We start from the raw sequence: 23483 nt of genomic DNA on the forward strand, positions 1-23483 counted from the left end.
GCATACCGAGTGTCAGGATGTCAGAGGCCCCAGACCGCACCAATTTAAAGGGGAAATGTCCCAAATCCAATTTAAAAGGGAAACGTCCCAAATCAAAAAAACAAAAATCTGTTAAAGCTGTAAAACAACCTTCCCTCACCTGGAATGACAGCACATTGCCGCAAATTGACCCAGGAGATGAATTTGACCTCTGAAGAACCCTCCGACAAGCAGTTACTTACGCACAAGCCGATGATTCCGACCTCGAATACTTCGATGATAATCTTTACAGTGTTTCGGGACCTCGCGAGCCCAATGATAGCTCCGTGGTCCTATACGACTATGACTCGGACGAACCTTTCGTGTTGCACATTGGCGGCCCCCATATTGAATCCGACGCAGATGCGGATTCATTTTTCGGATTTGAGGATCTTCAATCCAGCAGATATGGCGTCCCAACTTATCAGTACCGGATGATGCTGCAGCCTGACATTAACAGACAGGGAGCGGTGCAAGCACACGGAGAGCGCCCTGCTGCCACACAGAGCGTGGTCCACGTCCCGCTCAACGTTCCCGACTCTATGAAAGAAGACATGCAAGACTCCAGAGCGCAGTCCTCGCATGAACCAGAAGTGACTCCAGTGTCACAAGCCTCCACAGCAAGCTCGTGGACAGACTCCATAATTGCAGAAACGCAAGACTCCAGAGCGCAGTCCTTGCACGAACAAGAAGTGACTCCAGTGTCACAAGCCTCCACAGAGAGCTCGTGGACAGCCTCCACGATAGAAGCAACGCAAGACTCCAGAGCGCAGTCCTTGCATGAACAAGAAGTGACTCCAGAGTCACAAGCCTCCACAGGGAGCTCGTGGACAGCCTCCACGATAGAAGCAACGCAAGACTCCAGAGCGCAGTCCTTGCACGAACAAGAAGTGACTCCAGTGTCACAAGCCTCCACAGAGAGCTCGTGGACAGCCTCCACGATAGAAGCAACGCAAGACTCCAATGTGCGTTCCTTGCAGGAACAAGACCATGAGGGTCTAGCAACCTCTCCTGACCAACCAGCGGCAGACGATGCAAGTCTGCCATGCTCACGTGAACAGCAAGAAGGCTATAACAGCCTACCATGCTCCACTACACAGCAGCATGACCATGACGGTCTCTCATGCTACAATGAAGGGCACAGCGCTGAAGATTGTTCAAGCCCAACTGAAGACAAGCCAAAGGAATCGCCTCTTCCAAGCCCGAAGAAAAAAGGTTTATGCGCTGACCTTCAGGATCATTATAGCCGAACAGAGATTAATAATGCTGCACGGTCACAGAAGGATGCTGAGGATTTGCTAAAGAAATTAATTGAATGTTTAACTTGCAAGGAGCAGACTGAGAATTGCCAGTGTTTTAGTACGGATCGAAAAAATGGACAAGACATTGATCCTCAGGTAATGGAAATAACACAACCTGAATCATATCTACAACAGGGACAAATGTCTCCCTTCAACACAACGCCGCAAAGTCCCAACTTCGGAGACCAGCAGTTAGTCAGTAATGACTCTTCAAACCTTATGGGGAACATTAATTGCATTGAACCTATACACACTCCACTGATAAATGAGCAGAACATTGGAGCAAGAAACCTGAAGACACCGACATCGAGTAGCCAGATAACGAATTTAAAACCCGCAGCAGTTTCAAGTGAACCAAGTGTGCTTTCCACTAATGGTGAAGATGCAGATAAGGTCGACCCGATTATCCATTGTACCACACTAACCCCAGTGATTAAGCAGTTATGTATGGGGAGTATAATGTGGGCAATTGAGAACAGTAAAAGAGAGACTGTGACCATGCCAGTCCCAGCAAAATCAGACCCAGAGACCATGAAGGCATGTACATTAGACAAAGATACATATGAGGTACCTGAGAAGAAAAGTGAAACGGAATGTTCTTTGGAAAATAGTACAATGTCGATAGAAACATTGGATCCTATATTCGAGACCATACATATGGGAGAATTTGGGGGTAATAAACAAGGTTCTGCAATGTCTGGGGGAAGATTTAAAATTCCAAAGAAGAAAAGCCCAAATGAAGGACAACGGCAAGACAATGACAGTCCACCAACATGGTGTGCACCACCAGATGAAAACTCTGACAATTTACCCAACCCTAGTGAACAGCAAGCTGCTAATGAGGATCTATCCACGGGATGTGAGACGAGTGACGACAGCATCCCACTTCCCATGCAAAAGGTGCAAGGTGACAGACCTCGCCTAGTGCGTACCGAGGCACTCGACGATCACGGTGGGACCACTGACGACTGCGGTGGTGGCGCACCGCTTCCACCCTCGATGGCTCGAGCCTCTCCACTGGTTGGTGCATTCCTGCATGTTCCGACTCCAGAAGTGCAGCTTCAGGGAATCTCGGCTGCCTCCAGTGAACCTGTTGGGACTCCGGACGGGGAGCATCGACGGAAGGCAGACCGGACTCCAGATGGGGAGCAGCCAAGCGCCGACTCTGATTCGCGCACGCCAGACCTTGCTCCGGACGGGCGGTGTCGCGGCCTCGGTGATGGCACGCTCAGGGTGACGGCGGATGCCACGACGACAGGGAATGGATCGCGTGGCAGTCCCACTGGGTCGGCAGTGGCGACCAGCACCGGCAGTCCAAGACGGACACACCAATTCGCGCCATCGCCAGACATTGATGCGAGCAACAATTCTCTCTCCAAGGCAACATGCTTCGACGTTTCTCTGCGGAGTCGCCCTTCCGGCACAGCAGGTGGCCGGAACCAGCGTGGACGGTCTCGGCCAACTTCCACATCTGGCACAGTCATCGCCTTGCATGATATTAGTGATGGTGCTTCTTCGATGGCAACGACCCATCGGCTACAAGATGCCGTCCACCACAAACATAAAATGAAAAAAGACTCCACCTTGTTCCTGGCATGCAGGGCGGATGGATTGGTGCGTAGGCGCAATCAGCGAGCTTTGCGCCGCCTTCCACGCTCGCAACTGAACCGTACGCACACGCCGGATCCTCCACTGGTTCCCAAGGATGACTTTGTGGAGATGCCACGGATCATGCCCCTTCCATCGCCACCAGAACCAAACCACAGCCAAGGCAACAATAACAAAGATGTTGAATGTTATATTTGCATGAATGAAAAACCAAGCACTGCACGAAGTACAACAAATGGAAAAGTAGAGACTTCGGCAACAGCATCACCTCCAACAGTCCAAGATATCGTCTGACCGGACCACTGTTCAAGTTTTTTTTTTCTCGCATTCATGTTTTGTTATGGTACAACCTTGTTAGTGTGACGCACCCGACATCGCCCCATGTAAATAGTTACGTCATATACACACGCTGTACACAGCACACACACACACTCTTAGATGCACTCACGACACGATTATATTTATAACCACGTAGGCACATATCTTTGTAAAAAGGGGGGATGTCATGATATTCAAACACACACATCATGCTAGACACACCAACAGACAAATCAGAACACACACCACCACAACCAATCACAGAAAGATATAAAAGCACAAACACGACACCTGGTGGTCAGTATTAGCTGGAGAGGAGGACCAGGACAGACCTGCTACACGACACACTCAGGGAGACAGCACGTGCAGGGTATCCAGAACGAACTGTATTATAAGAGTTAAAATAAAATAGAGTTGTACCACATACAACTGTGTTGGCTCATCTGTGCACCAGAGCACCCAACACCACAAGGCTGGTGATCTCCATTCTTCTCATTCTCTTCCCCCACTTCATGAGCCCCGCTCCCCCAGTCGGCCCAGACCCCCAGGCCATTGGCTACTGCTATCCATGAGTTCATTCTCACTTCTTAGCTTAAGATTCATCGATGGCAGTAAAAATGTTTTCAGACAAGAGGCGTTGCTCTGTAATCTCTGAGGGCAGTTAGCAGCTGGGAATAGAAAAAGACTTTGCACTAGAATCTCTCAACAGTTGTATAAACACACAGTTTAAAACAGACACATAGCAGGCTTATTAGTAATACAGATCTACCGCGACCCTCAGTCTAGGAGTGACCCCTGACCTGCCCTCCTCAGCCCTGCATTCCTGAATGACCCCCCCTCCACAACTTGCCAGTGGTCACCTTCCCCTTGTGCACCGTGGTACACTGTAGAGAGCTGTACTACCTCCTTCCTCCCTTTCAGAGTCTTTGATGTTTGGTTCACATTTTTACAGAGTGGTAGTAATTCTTACCCGTGTAACAACGCTGGTGGGTGGGAAGATTCAGTGAGGCTGGGTCAGCTGACTTTAAACTCGCTAATTACATTCGAATGGATGAAAATGCGTTTTTTTTTTTCATTCTTGGGATGCAGGCGTTGCTGGCTGGGCCAGCGTTTGTTGCCCATCCCTAATTGCCCCTGAACTGAGTGGCTTGCTAGGCCATTTTAGAGGGGGGAAGTTAAGTCAACCGCAACCCCTTTCTGGGCATGAACCTGATGACATCAGCAGTGAGGGCCCGGGAAGATTGCGTTCCGAAATCTAGCTGGCGCAAATCCTATTTGTGGCGTCTCGATATTTTACAGTCATTACGGATTTGCTAAGAGACCCGCAAAATGCGTTCATTGTCACTTCTGTGGATGGTGATGGTCTTTCTCTTCTGATGTGCTGGCCAACACATCCTCCTGCCTTTCCTGATGTTGGCACACAGAAACCTGCTAAACATTTGCCAGAAGGAACTGAGATACCAGCTGTAATGAGTGAGATTTTATTCAGCTGGGGTAATGATAACTTTAAATCAACTACCTGCACGATGATCCGTCTCCGCTCTGTTTCCCGAGTCAAGTCAATACATTTCATTTCATTACATGTGGAGCAAAGTTAAAATCAATTTACAAAGACCTCACCTGCATGCAATAATTTAATCTTGATTTGCCAGGTAAGTTTCCTGCCAGCATCCGGGTCCATTCCCATTAAACCTAGATGTGAACATGTTGAAGACAGATTGTGGTCCTAACCGAGAATTCATTCATTTTAACTGCAAACCCACTCCGAACGCACCTGTTCTTGGGTGTCAGGTCCCCCCTCCTCACAGCAAAACCATTTTTTGGTGAATGAAAGCCACTTATACCTTGAGCCTCAGCAGCAAAAAATATTTTAAAAATGTAATTATTAGTATTTTGCATGTTAGTGTTCAAGTGGTCTGTCTGGTGTATGTGAGTGGGTGAAGCATTTACTTCTTCACCATCATGCTGGCCTGCATGATTTCAAATTCCCAAATAGACAGACATATTCTTGTCCTGTCATAATGATCCAGAGAGGTGTGTGTGTCAGTCTTGTTCATTTGAATCAGGTTTTAGAAATCCAAATATTTATAAATATCTAGATATTTCAATCAAATGACAACTCGATACTCATTGATGATTGAGACATTTTTAACAACACCTATCTACAATGTATATAAAAGTAATGAAGCCTGTACCTACTATTGTGAAGCATTTACTTGCCTCATCATATTTCTGCTATCACACTTTCACTGTTGTGCTTTTACCATCATACAAGGTAAATGAGTTGATGGCGCAAATCATCATGAATGACTATGATTTAGTGGCCATTAATGAAATATGGTTAAAGGATGGTCATGACTAGGAGTTAAATATCCAAGGGTATCAAACTATTCGGAAGGACAGAGTGGATGGTAAGGGAGGTGGTGTAGCTCTGTTATTTAAGGATGCCATCCAGGCAGTAGTGAGGGATGACATTGGTGCTATGGAGGATAAGGTTGAATCCATTTGGGTGGAAAGCAGGAATAGTAAGGCAAAAAAGTCACTGATAGGAGTAGTCTATAGGCCACCAAATAGTAGCATGACGGTGGGACGGGCAATAAACAAATAAATAACTGATGCATGTAGAAATAGTACAGCAGTTATCAAGGGGGATTCTAATGTACATGTCGATTGGTTTAACCAGGCCGGTCAAGGCAGTCCTTGAAGAGGAGTTTATAGAATGTATCCGCGATAGTTTCCTAGAACAGTATGTAATGGAACCTATGAGGGAACAAGCGATCCTAGATCTTGTCATAATATCCACTCATGTATATAATGAGAAGCAGACAGGCAGTGATTGACACACAGGATGACCAGTAAGCACACAACACAGTGCAGCCAATCACCAGACAGGACACTACCACTATAAAGCCAGAGGGCACTAGGTTTCCTGCTCTCTCTGGACCCAGCCACTGAGACAGTCAGAGTCCACGAGCTAGGGAGTGCAAACACCATGCGGTAGCTAGTAAGTCTGGTCAGGCTACTAAAAGGTCTCCAGTCAGTTCAGTATAGTGTCGACCCACAGCTGAATATGTATATCAGTTCTATCGTTGAATAAAACAGTGTTGGATCTTCTCCAGTGTTAGACGTCTGTTTCTAGCTTCCCTGCATCGAGTGTAGCCCACATCGAACCTACCTGCCTAACACATCACTTCTGGTCCTGTGTAATGAGACAGGATTGATTAATGATCTCATAGTTAGGGATCCTCTCAGAAGGCGCAATCACAATATGCTGGAATTTAAAATACAGACGGAGGGTGAGAAGGTAAAATCAAACACTAGTGGTTTGTGCTTAAACAAAGGAGATTACAATGGGATGAGAGAAGAGCTGGCTAAGGTAGACTGGGAGCAAAGACTTTATGGTGAAACAGTTGAGGAACAGTGGAGAACCTTCCAAGCGATTTTTCACAGTGCTCAGCAAACGTTTATACCAACAAAAAGGAAGGACAGTAGAAAGATGGAAAATCGACCGAAGGAAATAAGGGAGAGTATCAAATTGAAGGAAAAAGCATACAAAGTGGAAAAGAGTAGTGGGAGACTAGAGGATTGGGACATCTTTAGTGGGCAACAGAAAGCTACTAAAAAGGCTATAAAGGAGAGTAAGATAGATTATGAGAGTAAACTTGCTCAGAATATAAAAGCAGATAGTAAAGGTTTCTACAAATATATAAAACAAAAAGAGTGGCTAAGGTAAATATTGGTCCTTTAGAGGATGAGAAGGGAGATTTAATAATGGGAGAAATGGCTGAGGAACTGAACAGGTTTTTTGGGTCAGTCTTCACAGTGGAAGACACAAATAACATGCCAGTGACTAATAGAAATGAGGTTATGACAGATGAGGACCTTGAGACGATTGTTATCATTAAGGTGGCAGTGATGGGCAAGCTAATGGGGCTAAAGGTAAACAGGTCTCCTGGCCCTAAAGGAATGCATCCCAAAGTACTAAAAGAGATGGCTAGGAAAATTGCAAATGCACTCGTGATAATTTATCAAAATTTGCTAGATTCTTGAGTGGTCCCGGCGGATTGGAAATTAGCAAACGTGACACCACTGTTTAAAAAAGGAGGTAGGCAGAAAGCGGGTAATTATAGGCCAGTTAGCTTAACTTCGGTAGTAGGGAAGATGCTGGAATCTATCATCAAGGAAGAAATAGCAAGGCATCTGGATGGAAATTGTCCCATTGGACAGATGCAGCATGGGTTCATAAAGGGCAGGTCGTGCCTAACTAATTTAGTGGAATTTTTTGAGGACATTACGTGTGCGGTAGATAACAGGGAGCTAATGGATGTGGTATATCTGGATTTCCAGAAAGCTTTTGACAAGGTATCACACAAAAGGTTGCTGTAACCTTCTGTAACCTCAGGGGCTGGTTTAGCACAGTGGGCTAAATAGCTGGCATGCAATGCAGAACAATGCCAGCAGCACGGGTTCAATTCCCGTACCGGCCTCTCCGAACAGGTGCTGGAATGTGGCGACTAGGGGCTTTTCACAGTAACTTCATTGAAGCCTACTTGTGACAATAAGCGATTATTATTATTATTATGCATAAGATAATGATGCATGGCGTTAAGGGTAAAGTAGTAGCACGGATAGAGGATTGGTTAATTAATAGAAAGCAAAGAGTGGAGATTAATGGGTGTTCCTCTGGTTGGCAATCAGTAGCTAGTGGTGTCCCTCAGGGATCAGTGTTGGGCCCACAATTGTTCGTAATTTGCATAGATGATTTGGAGTTGGGGACCAAGTGCAATGTATCCAAGTTTGCAGACGACACTAAAGATGAGTGATAAAGCAAATAGTGCAGAGGATACAGGAAGTCTGCAGAGGGATTTGGATAGTTTAAGTGAATGGGCTAGGGTCAGGCAGATGGAATACAATGTTGACAAATGTGAGGTTATCCATTTTGGTAGGAATAACAGAAAAAGGGATTATTATTTAAATGATAAAATATTACAACATGCTGCTGTGCAGAGGGACCTGGGTGTCCTAGTGCATGAGTTGCAAAAAGTTGGTTTACAGGTGATAAAGAAGGCAAATGGAGTTTTGTCCTTCATTGGTAGAGGGATGGAGTTTAAGACTAGGAAGGTTATGCTGCAATTGTATAAGGTGTTAGTGAGGCCACACCTGGAATATTGTGTTCACTTTTGGTCTCATTACCTGAGAAAGGACATACTGTCGCTGGAGGGTGTGCAGAGGAGATTCACTAGGTTAATCCCAGAGTTGAAAGGGTTGGAGTATGAGGAGAGGTTGAGTAGGCTGGACTGTACTCATTGGAATTTAGAAAGATGCGGGGGGATCTTTTAAAAACATGTAAAATTATGAAGGGAGTAGATAGGATCGATGCGGGGAGGTTGTTTCAAATAGTGGGTGAAAGCAGAACTAGGCGGCATAGCCTCAAAATAAGGGGAAGTAGATTTAGGATTGAGCTTAGGAGGAACGTCTTCACCCAAAGGGTTGTGAATCTATGGAATTCCCTGCCCAGTGAAGCAGTTGAGACTCCTTCATTAAATGCCTTCAAGATAAAGATAGATAGATTCTTGAAGAGTAAAGGAATAAAGGCGTTACGGTGTTCGGGGGGGAAAGTGGAGCTGAGTCCACAAAAGATCAGCCATGATCTCATTGAATGGCGGAGCAGGCTCGAAGGGCCAGATGGCCTACTCCTGCTCCTAGTTCTTATGTTATCACATTATGTAAACTGACTCAAAGCAAAACGTCAGCACATCTGAACTTAAATATACAAATCAAGTCAGACAATAACACAAAAACAAAAACGAACAATGAGACACTACAGAGAATTAATGTAAGGAATCAAGTTATAATAAGCAATCGGGAACAAAATATTTTGAGAAAATCTTTTTTTCCCATTTTGTTCTCTGTAATTGAAATACCAGGTCCGATCTTCAACTTCCACCCAAACCAGATAAGAAGAGTCTTTGTGCCACGTTCCCATTGCTGGCTTCAGGAGGTCCAAACCATTCTCATTTCAGGCATTATCTGACTGCTTCCACCGAGCTCCAAGCGCTAAGTAAGCAATCCACTGCAGTTTACCATTAGTGGTAAGGCAGGAAGTCAGCCAGCTCCCATGCTGAACCAGCCAAGGTGCATTTGGGGAATGGCCTGATCCAAGGGAGGCTTCAAATACCCAGCAATGGCTAAGTTTATTTGTGGGCCTTAGGAGGACACTTTGGTGCCTTTCACTCTGCAAAAATTCAAGTAAAATACTACTGAGCTGTTTTCGGAGTAGCCTCTTTACAGATCACTGGTTAGGTTTGGAACAAATGGACGGAGCATACTTTCCATCCATTGTATCTGAAAAATGCCACTTATGTCCTTTAACCAACATAGAATACCGATTTGCACAATCAGTCTTCCACCCAATTCAGGCTGTACCACTGTTGGTTCATTTACAGGCCTTCTGTAAATTAAATGGATGGAAAATCAGGCATCATTGCCTGCTATTTCCTAATCACCAGATACCTCCATGCTAACTTGAAATTTGGCCCTGGGCCTCATTTCAATAATTTGCTATTGCCAAACATGCTTCCGAAGGCAGATTGTACATTTGTCAAGGGGGAGTTTCAGGCTGGGTACCTGACGGGCAGTGGATCTCCAATAAATCCCTTGGTGGAAGTTTTTGGGAGATTTGGCGAGACGGAGATGACAACAGGAGGAGGTGACGATGATGCGGCAGCACGGTAGCATTGTGGATTGCACAATTGCTTCACAGCTCCAGGGTCCCAGGTTCGAATCTGGCTTGGGTCACTGTCTGTGCGGAGTCTGCACGTTCTCCCCGTGTGTGCGTGGGTTTCCTCCGGGTGCTCCGGTTTCCTCCCACAGTCCAAAGATGTGCAGGTTAGGTGGATTGGCCATGATAAATTGCCCTTAGTGTCCAAAATTGCCCTTAGTGTTGGGAGGGGTTACTGGATTATGGGGATAGGGTGGAGGTGCTGACCTTGGGTAGGGTGCTATTGGTGCTCTTTCCAAGAGCCGGTGCAGACTCGATGGGCTGAATGGCCTCCTTCTGCACTGTAAATTCTATGATAATCGATGATGGGCTGGCAGCAGCCTTTGGAAATCCTGTGGAGCTGGGTAGAGTTCTCCTGCTCATCAAGTTTAATTACTATTTTGTTAATCGTTACAGCTTAGTCACAGCAACCACTAAAGATTCCTGGTTAGAAAAGGGACACAGCAAGGACCAATTTCTCATCCAAGGTTTCTAGTACTTGGAGCACAGATGTTGAATAAATTTAAGAATTGATAGGAAAATAAGAATGTGTTCGAGGGATAACTTGATATTATGTGAAGTCAGTTTCCCGAGTACCAAAGCCGTATAACATTCTGATACTTACGGCTGCTCTTTGTGCACATATGTCCCTTAAATGGTCCCATCAGGGAATACTTAGGAATCATGGCTGATTGGAGTCCTAAGCAGCAGAGGAAACAAGAATGAGTACAATCAGCGACAAGCAAATGTTTTACATTCAAGCTCAGCAGTCCAAGCATCTGCTGAGAAAGGAAAAAAAATACACTCCTAAGTATGTTTCCACACTCAGTTTCCACACTTTCTGAAAATATTCAAGTTGCCAAGTTACTTGTTTAATAGGATTCACCTCCTCGCCCCCAGTGAGGCAAAGTGAGACTTCTGCCCCTGCACGGAGCTCCAGCAAGGCCGACATCCGGCATATGGCCCCTAGGGGACTGGGTTTGAGGTCCAACTGTAACACTGTCTAGATGGTGCTAAAGAAGGTGCTCCAGAACGTCCTCAGTTTTAGGCATCACCAAAACATGTGCACATGATTGGCCGGCCCCCTCCTGCACTGGTGGGAGCCGGGGGCAGATGTTAGGCGTTGCCTCGCTGGTGGCGAGGAGGCGGATCTTATTGGGTTGGAGGTCAGTTTCTCCACCCTGCCTCAATATGGCTGGGAGACTTAATGGAGTTTCTAAGCGTAGAAAAGGTTAAATTTAGTTTAAGAGGGAATGAGGAAGGGTTTCATAAAATATAGTGCCCGTTCATATCTCACTTTAAGTAATTAACCTCAATCAGCAGCTAGAAGGGGGGGGGGGTGTAGTTCGTGAATGAATTGTTTTTGGGTTGAGGGAGGGATTGTTAAATGTTAGTTAGTTAAATATATGTAATGCAAATTATATAAAACATTTTGAAAAAGCTAATACAAATATTGATTTTTACAAGTTACTCGGTCAAAGCAACTTTTTACCTTTTTTGGAACAAAGTGGCGATCTGTACCAATCATACCATTTACACTGAACAATGCTGCAAGGATGTGAAACTTTTACCAATCAATTGCAGATATGGAGCAATTCACTGGTTGACCGGTTTCACAGCGGTTTTCTGATTTTCCCGGAGCAGTACAGTAATTTAATAATAAGTATGAACTGTAATTTACTCTGACATACTTCAACTTCAATTAGATTTCTTCTATTTTGTCATTTCAACTCGACAACGATACAGGATTAGGTATTCCTGAGATCTATCATACAATTTCAAGGATATGCTGCCTGCCATTGCTGCTCCAGGTTGGGAACGCTGGTGATGGAATCACTCCTTTAGTTTCCATGCTATTGTGATGTTCACTACAGCTCATTTATACATAGTATAACAATTAAGTTCAGTCGTAATTATCACCAGAGGAATAAAGGGAAAACCTTTAGAAGTAATTTTTTCACACAAGTCTTATTTATACAGAACATAGTTAATGCAGAGAAGCGTTAATCAAAATTTAACAAGAAGCCATGAGATATTGGCGCAGGTGAACAAAACATTGATCAGAAAGGTAGGTATTAAGGTTAAGATTTAATGGTTTAGTGGAGTAAAGAGAGGTAGAGAGATTTAGGGAAGGGTTCAGGAGCTATGGAGGGGGGAATCTTGTGTCCTCCCTATTGGCATGCTTGGTGGTGGGGTCATTTAATTGGTTGGGAAGGTAATGGATGGGGATCCCTCCACCTCAACTAAATTTGTGGCATTAAGTGGCCTTGCTGCTCTGCCACTAATTGCAATTAATGCCACTCAACCTGCCACTGCTGGTATTAACCCAGTGCCAGGTGTGCACAGCAAGAAAACACGACTGCATTTGTTTAGTGGCTCTTGGATTGGGGATGGGGTAGCGGTCCTTGTTTAAAGTCACTCAGTGCCTGACTGAGGGACCTAGCATTGCGAAGAGGAATCGGGGAAGGGGCTCCGTTTATTTACTGTTTGTTTACCCCATACTCTGCGACCCCCACCCGGTGATCCCCTCTCGTCATCACTCACTTGTGGCCTAGGCCTCAAAGTGGGTGTCATTCCAGCATGCAGCCACCATCTCCCCGATGGTGCTGCCACCCAAAACATCTGCTGACCTCTCTGGCAAATTTTAGTATGCAGGACTTCCATCGCTGATTGGCATGTACCAAAGGGCAGGTCATCGTGAAGAGAGGGGATGCAGAGGTTTTGCCAACTTTTTTTTTTTTTTTTAAATTATTTCACAGGATGTGGGCATCGTTTGCTAGGGCAGCATTTGTTGCTCATCGATAATTGCCCTCAAGGTGGTGGTGATGGGCTGCCTTCTCAAACCACTGCAGTCCATGCGGTGTAGATCCACCCACAGTACTGTTAGGAAGATCTTGACACAGCGACAGTGAAGGAATGGCGATATTGTTATGACAGGATGCTGTGTGTCTTGGAGGGGAATTTGCCGGTGGTGGTGTTCCCATGCCTCTGCTGTCCTTGTAGATGGTAGAGGTTGCGGTTTTGGAAGATGCTGCTGAAGGGATCTTGCTGCCATACTTCTTACAGATGGTGCACACTGGTTCTATATGCCACTGGAGTACCAATCAAGTGAGGTGCTTTGTCCTGGATGATGTCAAGCTTCTGGAGTATTGTTGGAACTGTTCGACTGGGTAAATGAAGAGTATTCCATCACGCTCCTAACTTGTGCCTCGTAAATGGTAGACAGGCTTTGGGAAATCATAGGCGAGTTACTTGCTGAAGAATTCCCAGCCTCTGAGCTGTTCTGATAGCCACAGTATTTAAATAGCTGGTCTAGTTAAGTTTCTGATCAATGGTAATGCCTCGGATGTTGATAGTGGGAAATTCAGCAATGGTAATTCTGTTAAATGTCATGGGGAGGTGGCTGGAGTCTCTTGTTGGAGTTGGTCATTGTCTGGCATTTATGTGGCACAAAATGTTACTTGCCACTTGTCAGCCTGTGCCTGAATGTTGTCCACATTTTGCTGCATATGGATACAGTCTGTTTCAGGATCTGAGGAGTCACAAATGGTGCTGAACATTGCACAATCATCAACGAACATCCCCACTTCAGACGTTATGATGGAGGAAAGATAATTGATGAAGCAACTGATAATGGTTGGGCCTAGGAGACTACTCTGAACAATCCATGCATCAATCTCCTGGGAATGAGATGACTGACCTCTAATAACTGCAACCATCTTCTTTTGTGCTCGGTATGACTCCAACCAGTGGAGGTTTTTCTCCGCCTGTTTGGGGACACAGAGGGAGAATTCAGAATGTCCAAATTACCTAACAGCACATCTTTCAGGACTTGTGGGAGGAAACCGGAGCACCCGGAGGAAACTCATGCAGACTCCACACAGACAGTGACCCAAGCTGGGAATCGAACCTGGGACCCTGCTGCTGTGAAGACATAGTTCTAACCACTATGCTACCGTGCTGCCCTTGATGATGGTGAACAGGGCGGCTAAAGTAGATAAATATCCTATACATAGGACAAAAGATTTATATGGTAAGATGGCTGGAGGTCTTAAATACACCAAGTTTCATTAAAAAAAAAAATTTAGAGTGCCCAATTCATATTTTTGCAATTAAGGGGCAATTTAGCGTGGCCAATCCACCTACCCTGCACATCTTTGGGCTGAGGGGGCAAAACCCACGGAAACACAGGGCGAACATGCAAACTCCACACGGACAGTGACCCAGAACCGGGATTGAACCTGGGACCTCGGCGTCGTAAGGCAGCAGGCTAACCACTGTGCCACCATGCTGCCCTTCACCAAGTTACATTTAACCCATGCATACCAATAGCTTGAGCTGAAAGGAGAGCCAAGAAGGTTTGTTGCTATAAATAAACGTAGAGGCCAGTTCCAAAATAAAAATTGCCTTTTTGTATCTTGTCAGCCTGTGTGATATTCCAGCCCACAATGGAGAGCCCATTGCAGGGAATTCCAAAAGTTGTCATTGATCTGATCTTGACGGTCACAGAAGGTGCATTCTTGGCATTGCCAAAGAGGTTGGTTATCAACCTGAAATCCCTTCCAGCTTGCCTATTGCAGGTGATAAGAGTGGGAGGGTTTTCTGGTTAGCCAGAACATGCAGGTGGCAATGGCAAACCACTGCAGTACCTTGCCAGGGATAATCATGAACCAACACCTAGAGGTCCATGGTTGCCAATGGCCCCTGAGGGCATGGCATCTAGAGGGGGAGAGGCAATGGAGAGGTCGGAAAATAAAGATGAGAATTTTTCAGTGGAGGCATTGCTGGACCAGGAACCAACTGTTGGGAGCACAAGGGTGATGGGTGAGTTGGACTTGGTGCAAGTTAGGATCTAGGCACCGGGTTTTGGAGGAGTTCAAACCTATAGAGGATTGAAGACATGGGACAGGCCGCAAGATCATGGAAATAATCAAGCTTAGATTTAACAAAGGTCTAACTCCACTGGTTGGAGTCATACCGAGCACAAAAGACGATGGTTGCAGTTATTAGAGGTCAGTCATCTCATTCCCAGGCGATTGATGCAGGCATTGTTCAGAGTAGTCTCCTAGGCCCAACCATTATCAGTTGCTTCATCAATTATCTTTCCTCCATCATAACATCTGAAGTGGGGATGTTCGCTAGATTTAACAAAGGTCTGAATGAAGGAAGAGGATTATTAGAACATAAATTGCTTTGCCACAAGTGGTTATGAAGGCAGACATTATGATATCACTTAATACGGAACTAAATTAACATTTGAAAAGAAAGAATATAAAAGGGGGTTAGAGCAGATTGCTCAAGTTGAAGATGTAATACTGGTCTCCTCGTACTGTAAATGTCATTATTCTGGAATTTTCTGCAATCCTTTTCCGTTCGAAATTCAGAATGGTTATTCAAGTCAAGTTTTGAATATTAACTGTTTGAACAATCATGACAGAACCTAATGTGTTATTTCAAGACCAACTACTGGGAGAATGGCCTGAAGCCAGAGGGCACAGATCTAAGTTAGTTTTAAAACAACCCAAGGAAAGATTTGATTTTCTATTTCTGCAACATGTTGCCCTGATGCTGTCCCATAAGGAACATTGGACTTAGGAGGAGGGCTTGAGCATGTTCCGCTGTTCCATAGAATGCCTACAGGGCAGAAGGAGGCCATTTGGTCCATCAAGTCTGCACTGACCCTTTGAAAGAACTCCCCAACTAGGCCCACTCTTCCACTGTATCCCTGTAACCCCACCCAACCTGCACATCTTTGGACTGTGGGAGGAAACCAGAACACCCAGAGGAAACCCACATAGACACAGGGAGAACCAAAAATTTTCAGACAGTCACCCAAAACCAGAATTGAACCTGGGTCCCTGGCATTAAGGCAGCAGTGATAACTATTGTGCCACCGTGCCACTCTATGATCATGGCTGAAGAAAGCAAATTCAATAATACTTCCAAAAGGAAATGGGCTAAATACCTGAAAATGAATCATTTGCATGACAGTAAGGGATAAAGTAGGGGAGCAGGATCGATTAGGAAGGTCTTTTGAAGGGTTGGAAAGATGTGATGGGCACAATAGCCTCCTCTTGTATTGTATGATTCCATAATAACCAGCACTCATCCTCAACTCAATGCTCATCAGTGACAATGCTTGAAATAAATTTTATTAAAATTTTAATATTCTATTTTGGAAACATGTTGATAGAACTGGGTTAAAATGTTCTGGCAATAATGAACATGTAAATGTGGGCGAGCTTTCTGTTTTAATGAAAATATCCAGCTGTTTCACGAGAGGGTACATCATCCTTACTCTGAATCCTGATTAGCTTCAATGCCACTTTGTTTAACTTCTCCATCTACTTTATTGAGGCTTTGGAATACATATATTTTGGCTGACAATCAATCACATGAGGTGAACCAACTTCAAGGATTCAGCCCGACAGTATTGTGAACCATAGAACAATAGAATTCCTACAGCGCAGAAGGAGGCCATTCGGCCCATTAAGTCTGCACCAATCCTCTGAAAGAGCACTCTACCTTTTAAAAAGTTTTTATTGAAAGATTTTCATTTTGTGACAGACAGACTTAATCACATATTCCGACTATAAAATTGTATCTGTCAAGAGAAAAACAACAACGCAGAAGCAATAATAAAAGTAAAAACATAACACAGGTAGCAAAGGTAACAGAAAAAAGTATAATGCATCTTTTAACTCATTCTAGACACTATCCAGTTAAACCATACACTTGTGCAATACGTTTAGCCAGTGTGGTGTATATTAGTGGATCGTGCCCGGCATGGTAACTTTGTGGTTTAAAGAAACAAAAAAGGGTGCTGAGGCCTCGTCTGGAGAACCTGCCCTTCTTTTGGGGTGTGTAGTGCCGCTCGTGGGCCCCAGCACCTCCGTTGTAGTATTTATTCATCGCTTTCCCTGTGTTTTGGGTGCTACCTCCTTCACTCTCTCTGTTCCCCTCTTCAGTTCACCCCCCTTGCTTCCCCCTCCACCCACTAGTTGCTGGTCACAAACAGGTCCTCAAAGAGGCTGGTAAATTGCCTCCATGTGTAGTGGAAGCTTTCATCCGACCCCCTGATGACGAATTTTATTTTCTCCAGTTTCAGAAATTCCGCTAGGTCGGACAGTCAGTCCGCAGCCTTGGGTGGCGCTGCCGACCTCCCACAGGAGTCTCCACCAGGCAATCAGGGAGGCGAAGGCCAAGACGTCGGCCCGTCTCCCTGGAGAGGTCGGTCTGCTCTGACACCACGAAGACTGCCATTAAAAGGCATGGCTCAACTCTCATGGCCACGACCTTGGAAATGGACTCAGAAAAAGTTGGCGCAAAACCCAAAAACGTTTTGTTGGCCAGACCTCTGTGGCACTACTCGCATTTATCCTCCACCGCTGGGAAGAACCCACTCATGCATGTTCTGGTCAGGTGCGATCTGTGCATCACCTTTAACTGCATTAGACTCAGCCCTGCGCATGAGGAGGAGGAGTTCACCCTTTGCAGTGCCTTGATCCAGAGTCCTCCCCCCATCTTTATGCCCAGTTCCTCCTCCCATCTTTCTTGTGTCTTGTCCAACGGTGCACTTACCTCTTCGTCCATACATGGCGGCAAATTTACCATCCCCCCCTAACTCGCCCGACACCAAGTCTTTCCAGTAGGGTGTATCTGGGTAACTGGGGTAAAGATTGTAGTCTCCTTGCGGAGGAAATCCCACAGTTATAAGTATCGGATCTCATTCCCTTTCGGGATCTGGAGCTTCTTGGTTAGTTCCCCAGGGTTGCTATTCTACCGTCAATGTACAGATCCTTTAGCGCCAGCACCCCTTCATCCTTTCTCTACGTTTTGTAGGTGGCATCTATTTTCGCCAGGCTGAATCTATGGTTTCTGCAGATGGAGGCTGACATAGGTCACCAAGTTGGAAATGGTGCCTGAACAGGTTCTGCGTCCTTAGCGTGGTCACCATCACCGGGCTCCTCGGGTACTTGGCTGGGGGGGGAAATGAGTGGGGCGGTGACCAGTGCTCAGAAAGTTCCAGTACAGGAGTTCACTTCCATCTGCATCCATTCTGCCTCTGGCTCTCCCAGCCATCCCATGCTCTGCCTTCTTTGTAAATCGCTTTTGTCGATCCTGGGTTTATTTCCAGCCCAAACAAACGCCATGGTTAACTTATTTACCATGTTGAAAAAGTCTTTGGGTATGAACTTCCTACATAGGAAGAGGAACCTTGGCAGCAACACGTTCATTTTTATTGCCTGTATTCTTCCCTCCAGGGAGAGCGGGAGGAAGTTCCACCTCCACAGGTCTATCTTTACCTGCTCCACTAGGCCAGACAGCTTCCACTTCTGGAGTCATGCCCAGTTGTGGGCTATCTGGATCCCCAGGTATTGGAACTTGGTTTGGAAGCACTCCCAGATCTACTCCTCCCCTTGGGGGTTTTCTGGGAAGATTTTGTTCTTGCTCAGGTTAAGTTTGCATCCTGAGAAGGCTCCGAACTCGTTCAGGAGTTCCATTATCTTTCCCAAGCTGTCTAGGGGGTTTCAGACGTAGAGGAGTAGATGTTTCGCATAGAGTGACTCTGTGCTCTCTGTCTCCCCTCTGGTTATCTCTCTACCCCAACCTATGATCTGAGAGCATTAGCCAGTGGATTGATTACCAGGGTGAACAGCATTTTGGACAACGGGCATTCTTGCCTCATGACTCTATGCAGCCGGAAGGAGCCAGAGCTGGTGGTGTTCATCCGTGCACTCACCATGGGAGCACTACATAGCAGTTTCACACACGAGGTGAACCCTGCCCCAAAATCAAACTGTTCCAGTACCTCCATGAGGTGCCTCCATTTGACTCTGTCAAAGGGCTTCTCTGCGTCCAAGGAGATGATCGGTGACTCTTCCCCAGGTGGGTCATGTTCACATTCAGCAGGCGTCTGATGCTCGCAGTTAGCTGTCTACCCTTTACAACCCAATTCTGACCTTCTGTGATTACTTCTCGTAAGCAATTCTCCGGCATCATTGCTCAGGAGCAAAATGGGTCTGTATGATCCACATTCCATTGGGTCCTTGACCTTTTTAGGTGTGAATGATATTGAGTGCCAGTGTGGGAGGCAGGATTCCCCCTTTGGGCGTGAGCCGTTGAACATCTCCAGTAGGTGAGAGGCCAGAGATGCCGTGAACCTCTTATAGAAGAACAGTGGACTCCCATCCGGTCCTAGCACCTTCACTGACTGCATGAAGTTAATGCACTCCATGACCTATTCCATGATGCTTCTAGTCCCTGCCTCTTTTCTTTTTTTTTTTAAATATATTTTATTGAAAATTTTTCGATCACAATTTTTTCCCCTTCCACATCAAACATAAGAAAAAGAAAATTTAGCAGTACATGTAACATAGTAACCACAGTCTAATAACAAGTAACTAACCAACATGGTAAACTAATCATTTAACATTAAATAAAACTTCCCCCCCCCCCCCCCCCCCCCGTCCCCCCTGGGTTACTGCTGCTGGTCATCTATCTTCCCTCTAACGTTCCCCTAGGTAGTCGAGGAATGGCTGCCACCGCCTGGTGAACCCTTGAGCCGATCCTCTCAGCGCAAACTTCATCTGCTCCAGTTTTATGAACCCCGCCATATCGTTTATCCAGGCCTCCAGTCCGGGGGGTTTCGCTTCCTTCCACATGAGTAAAATCCTACGCCGGGCTACGAGGGACGCAAAGGCCACAACGTCGGCCTCTTTTGCCTCCTGCACTCCCGGCTCATCCGCAACTCCAAATAAAGCTAGCCCCCAGCATGGTTTGACCCGGACCTTCACCACCTTCGAGATCACTCCCGTCACTCCCCTCCAATACCCCTCCAGTGCCGGGCACGACCAAAACATATGTGTGTGGTTTGCCGGGCTTCCGCCGCACCTCCCACACTTGTTCTCCACTCCGAAGAACCTGCTCAACCTTTCTCCCGTTATGTGTGCTCTATGTAGCACCTTAAATTGAATCAGGCTAAGCCTGGCGCACGATGAAGAGGAATTTACCCTGCTTAGGGCATCAGCCCACATACCCTCCTCTATCTCCTCCCACTTTCCTTTTAGTTCGCCCACCAGCTCCTCCCCCTCTTCTCTCATCTCTCGGTATATATCTGACACCTTGCCCTCCCCGACCCACACCCCTGAGAGCATTCTATCCTGGATCCCCTGTGTCGGGAGCAATGGAAATTCCCTCACCTGTTGTCTTGTGAACGCCCTCACCTGCATATACCTAAAAAAGTTTCCCCGGGGCAGCTTATACTTTTCCTCCAACGCTCCCAAGCTCGCAAACGTCCCATCTATAAATAAATCTCCCACCCTCCTAATTCCCAACTGGTGCCAGCTCTGGAATCCTCCATCCATCTTCCCTGGGGCAAACCTATGGTTGTTCCTGATTGGGGACCCCACCAGGGCTCCTAGCACACCTCTCTGTCGCCTCCATTGTCCCCAGATATTTAATGTTGCCGCCACCACTGGGTTTGTGGTAAATGTTTTTGGTGAGAGCGGTAGTGGCGCCGTCACCAACGCCTCTAGACTCGTCCCTTTACAGGACTTTCTCTCCAGTCTTTTCCACGCCGCTCCCTCTCCCTCCATCATCCACTTACGGATCATCGCCACATTGGCGGCCCAATAGTAGTCGCCCAAATTCAGCAGCGCCAGTCCCCCTCCTTACCCTCGGGACTTTCCCTGCCCACACGAAGCTCGTGATGCTCCTGTCTATTTTTTAAAAAAAGGCCTTAGTAATTAGTATAGGGAGACATTGGAACACAAATAGGAACCTCGGGAGGACCATCATCTTAATTGCCTGCACTCTGCCCGCCAATGACAGTGGCTGCATGTCCCACCTCTTGAAGTCCTCTTCCATTTGTTCTACCAATCGTGTCAGATTAAGTCTGTGCAAGGTTCCCCAACTCCTGGCGATCTGAATCCCCAGGTATCGGAAGTTTCTTTCCACTTTCCTTAGAGGCAGGCCTTCTATCCCTCTACTCTGATCCCCAGGGTGTATCACGAAAAGTTCACTCTTCCCCATGTTAAGCCTATATCCCGAGAAATCTCTGAACTCCCTCAATATCTGCATGACCTCTGTCATCCCCCCCACTGGGTCCGTCACATACAGTAGTAAGTCATCCGCGTATAGTGACACTCGGTGTTCCTCTCCCCCTCTAATCACCCCTCTCCATTTCCTGGAGTCTCTCAGCGCCATGGCCAGTGGTTCAATTTCCAACGCGAACAGTATTGGAGATAGCGGGCATCCCTGCTTTGTTCCCCTGTATAGTCGGAAATACTCCGATCTTTGCCGACCCGTGACCACACTTGCCGTTGGGGCCCCATAAAGAAGTATGACCCAGCTAATAAACCCGTTCCCGAACCCGAACCTCCTTCGCACCTCCCATAAGTACTCCCACTCCACCCTGTCAAATGCCTTCTCTGCATCCATTGCCACCACTATCTCTGCCTCCTTCTCTACTGGGGGCATCATTATCACCCCTAATAGCCGTCGCACGTTGACATTTAGTTGTCTCCCCTTTACAAACCCTGTCTGGTCTTCGTGCACCACCCCCGGGACACAGTCCTCTATCCTCAATGCCAGCACCTTTGCCAGCAATTTGGCGTCCACATTCAGTAGTGAGATAGGTCTATAGGACACGCACTGCAGCGGATCTTTATCCCGCATCAAAATGAGCGATATCGTCGCCTCCGACATTGTCGGGGGTAGAGTCCCTCCTTCCCTGGCCTCGTTAAAAGTCCTCACCAGCAGCGGGGCCAGCAGGTCCACATATTTTCTATAAAATTCCACCGGGAACCCATCTGGTCCCGGAGCCTTCCCTGCCTGCATATTCCCCAGCCCCTTAATAACCTCGTCCACCCCAATTAGTGCCCCCAGGCCTTCCATCTCCTGCTCCTCCACCCTCGGGAACCTCACTTGATCCAGGAACTGCCGCAACTCCTCTTTTCCCTCCGGGGGTTGGGACCTATACAGTCCTTCGTAGAAGGTCTTAAACACCTCGTTTATCTTCCCTGCTCTCCGCACCGTAGCTCCCTTTTCGTCTCTAATTCCCCCCATCTCCCTCGCCGCTGTCCTCTTTCGCAACTGATGAGCCAACAGGCGACTAGCTTTTTCCCCATACTCATACCTCACCCCCTGTGCCTTCCTCCACTGCACCTCCGCCCTCCTGGTGGTCAGACGTCGTCTCTCCCTGTACAGTCCCTCCTCCGGGGTCTCCGCAAATTCCCTGTCCACCCTTAAGATCTCCCCCAGTAGTCTTTCCCTTTCCTTGGCCTCTGTTTTCCCTTTGTGGGCCCTGATGGAGATCAGCTCTCCTCTGACCACCGCTTTTACTGCTTCCCATACCACTCCCACTCGGACCTCCCCGTCGTCATTGGCCTCCAGGTACCTCTCGATACATCCCCGCACTCTTCCACAAACTCCCTCATCCGCCAACAATCCCACATCTAATCACCAGAGTGCTCGCTGTTCCCTCTCCTCTCCCAATTCCAGGCCACCCAATGTGGAGCATGATCCAAAATAGCTATGGCTGAATACTCAGCTTCTTCCACCCTCGAGATCAACGACCTTCCCAAAACAAAAAAATCTATCCGGGAGTACACTTTATGAACATAGGAGAAGAAGGAGAACTCCCTGGCCCTCGGTCTAAGAAATCGCCATGGATCCACTCCCCCCATTTGGTCCATAAACCCCTTAAGCACCTTGGCCGCTGCCGGCCTTCTTCCGGTCTTAGATCTGGATCTATCTAACCCTGGGTCCAGCACTGTGTTGAAGTCTCCTCCCAATATCAAGTTTCCTACCTCCAGGTCCGGTATACGTCCCAACATCCGCCTCATAAATCCCGCATCGTCCCAATTCGGGGCATATACGTTACCCAACAAAACCTCCATTCCCTCCAGCCTGCCACTCACCATTACGTATCTGCCTCCACTATCTGCTACAATGCTCCTTGCTTCGAATGCTACCCGTTTCCCCACCAGTATGGCCACCCCTCTATTCTTTGCATCTAGCCCTGAATGAAACACCTGTCCCACCCATCCTTTCCTTAACCTAACTTGGTCCGCCACCTTCAGGTGCGTCTCCTGGAGCATAACCACGTCTGCCCTTAGTCCTTTCAAGTGCGCGAGCACTCGGGCCCTTTTAATCGGTCCATTTAGGCCTCTCACGTTCCACGTGATCAGCCTCACTAGGGGGCTACCTGCCCCCTTCCCGTGTCGACTAGCCATCACCTTCTCTAGGCCAGTCCCACGTCCCGCTTCCGCGCTCCCACTCGATCCCCAGGTGACGCATTCCAGCCCCGACCACCCATTCTTTAGCCAGTTCCTCTTTGATTTCCGCAGCAGCAACCCAGTTATCCCCCCCTCCCCCTCCCCCCCCCCCTCCCCGCTAGATCCCCCTCTAGCATGATTGCTCCCCCCATATTACTTCCGCAAGTCAGCTGACTTCAACTGACCCCGGCTACTCCT

The 23483-nt window shown here is 47.0% G+C and overlaps 1 protein-coding gene across 2 annotated transcripts in view; it reads right to left on the reverse strand.

Annotated features, from left to right (window-relative positions):
- Positions 1-23483, reverse strand: part of LOC140425144 (spermatogenesis-associated protein 7 homolog) — a 378775-nt gene that overhangs the window by 346763 nt on the left and 8529 nt on the right. For both annotated transcript variants that reach the window (XM_072509088.1, XM_072509078.1), the window contains exon 2: positions 10631-10705. In XM_072509088.1, the coding sequence (XP_072365189.1) occupies positions 10631-10705 (75 nt within the window). The remainder of the gene's footprint in view (positions 1-10630; positions 10706-23483) is intronic.

Source organism: Scyliorhinus torazame, chromosome 1 (assembly GCF_047496885.1).
Source record: "Scyliorhinus torazame isolate Kashiwa2021f chromosome 1, sScyTor2.1, whole genome shotgun sequence".
In the NCBI taxonomy this organism is placed as follows: Eukaryota; Metazoa; Chordata; class Chondrichthyes; order Carcharhiniformes; family Scyliorhinidae; genus Scyliorhinus; species Scyliorhinus torazame.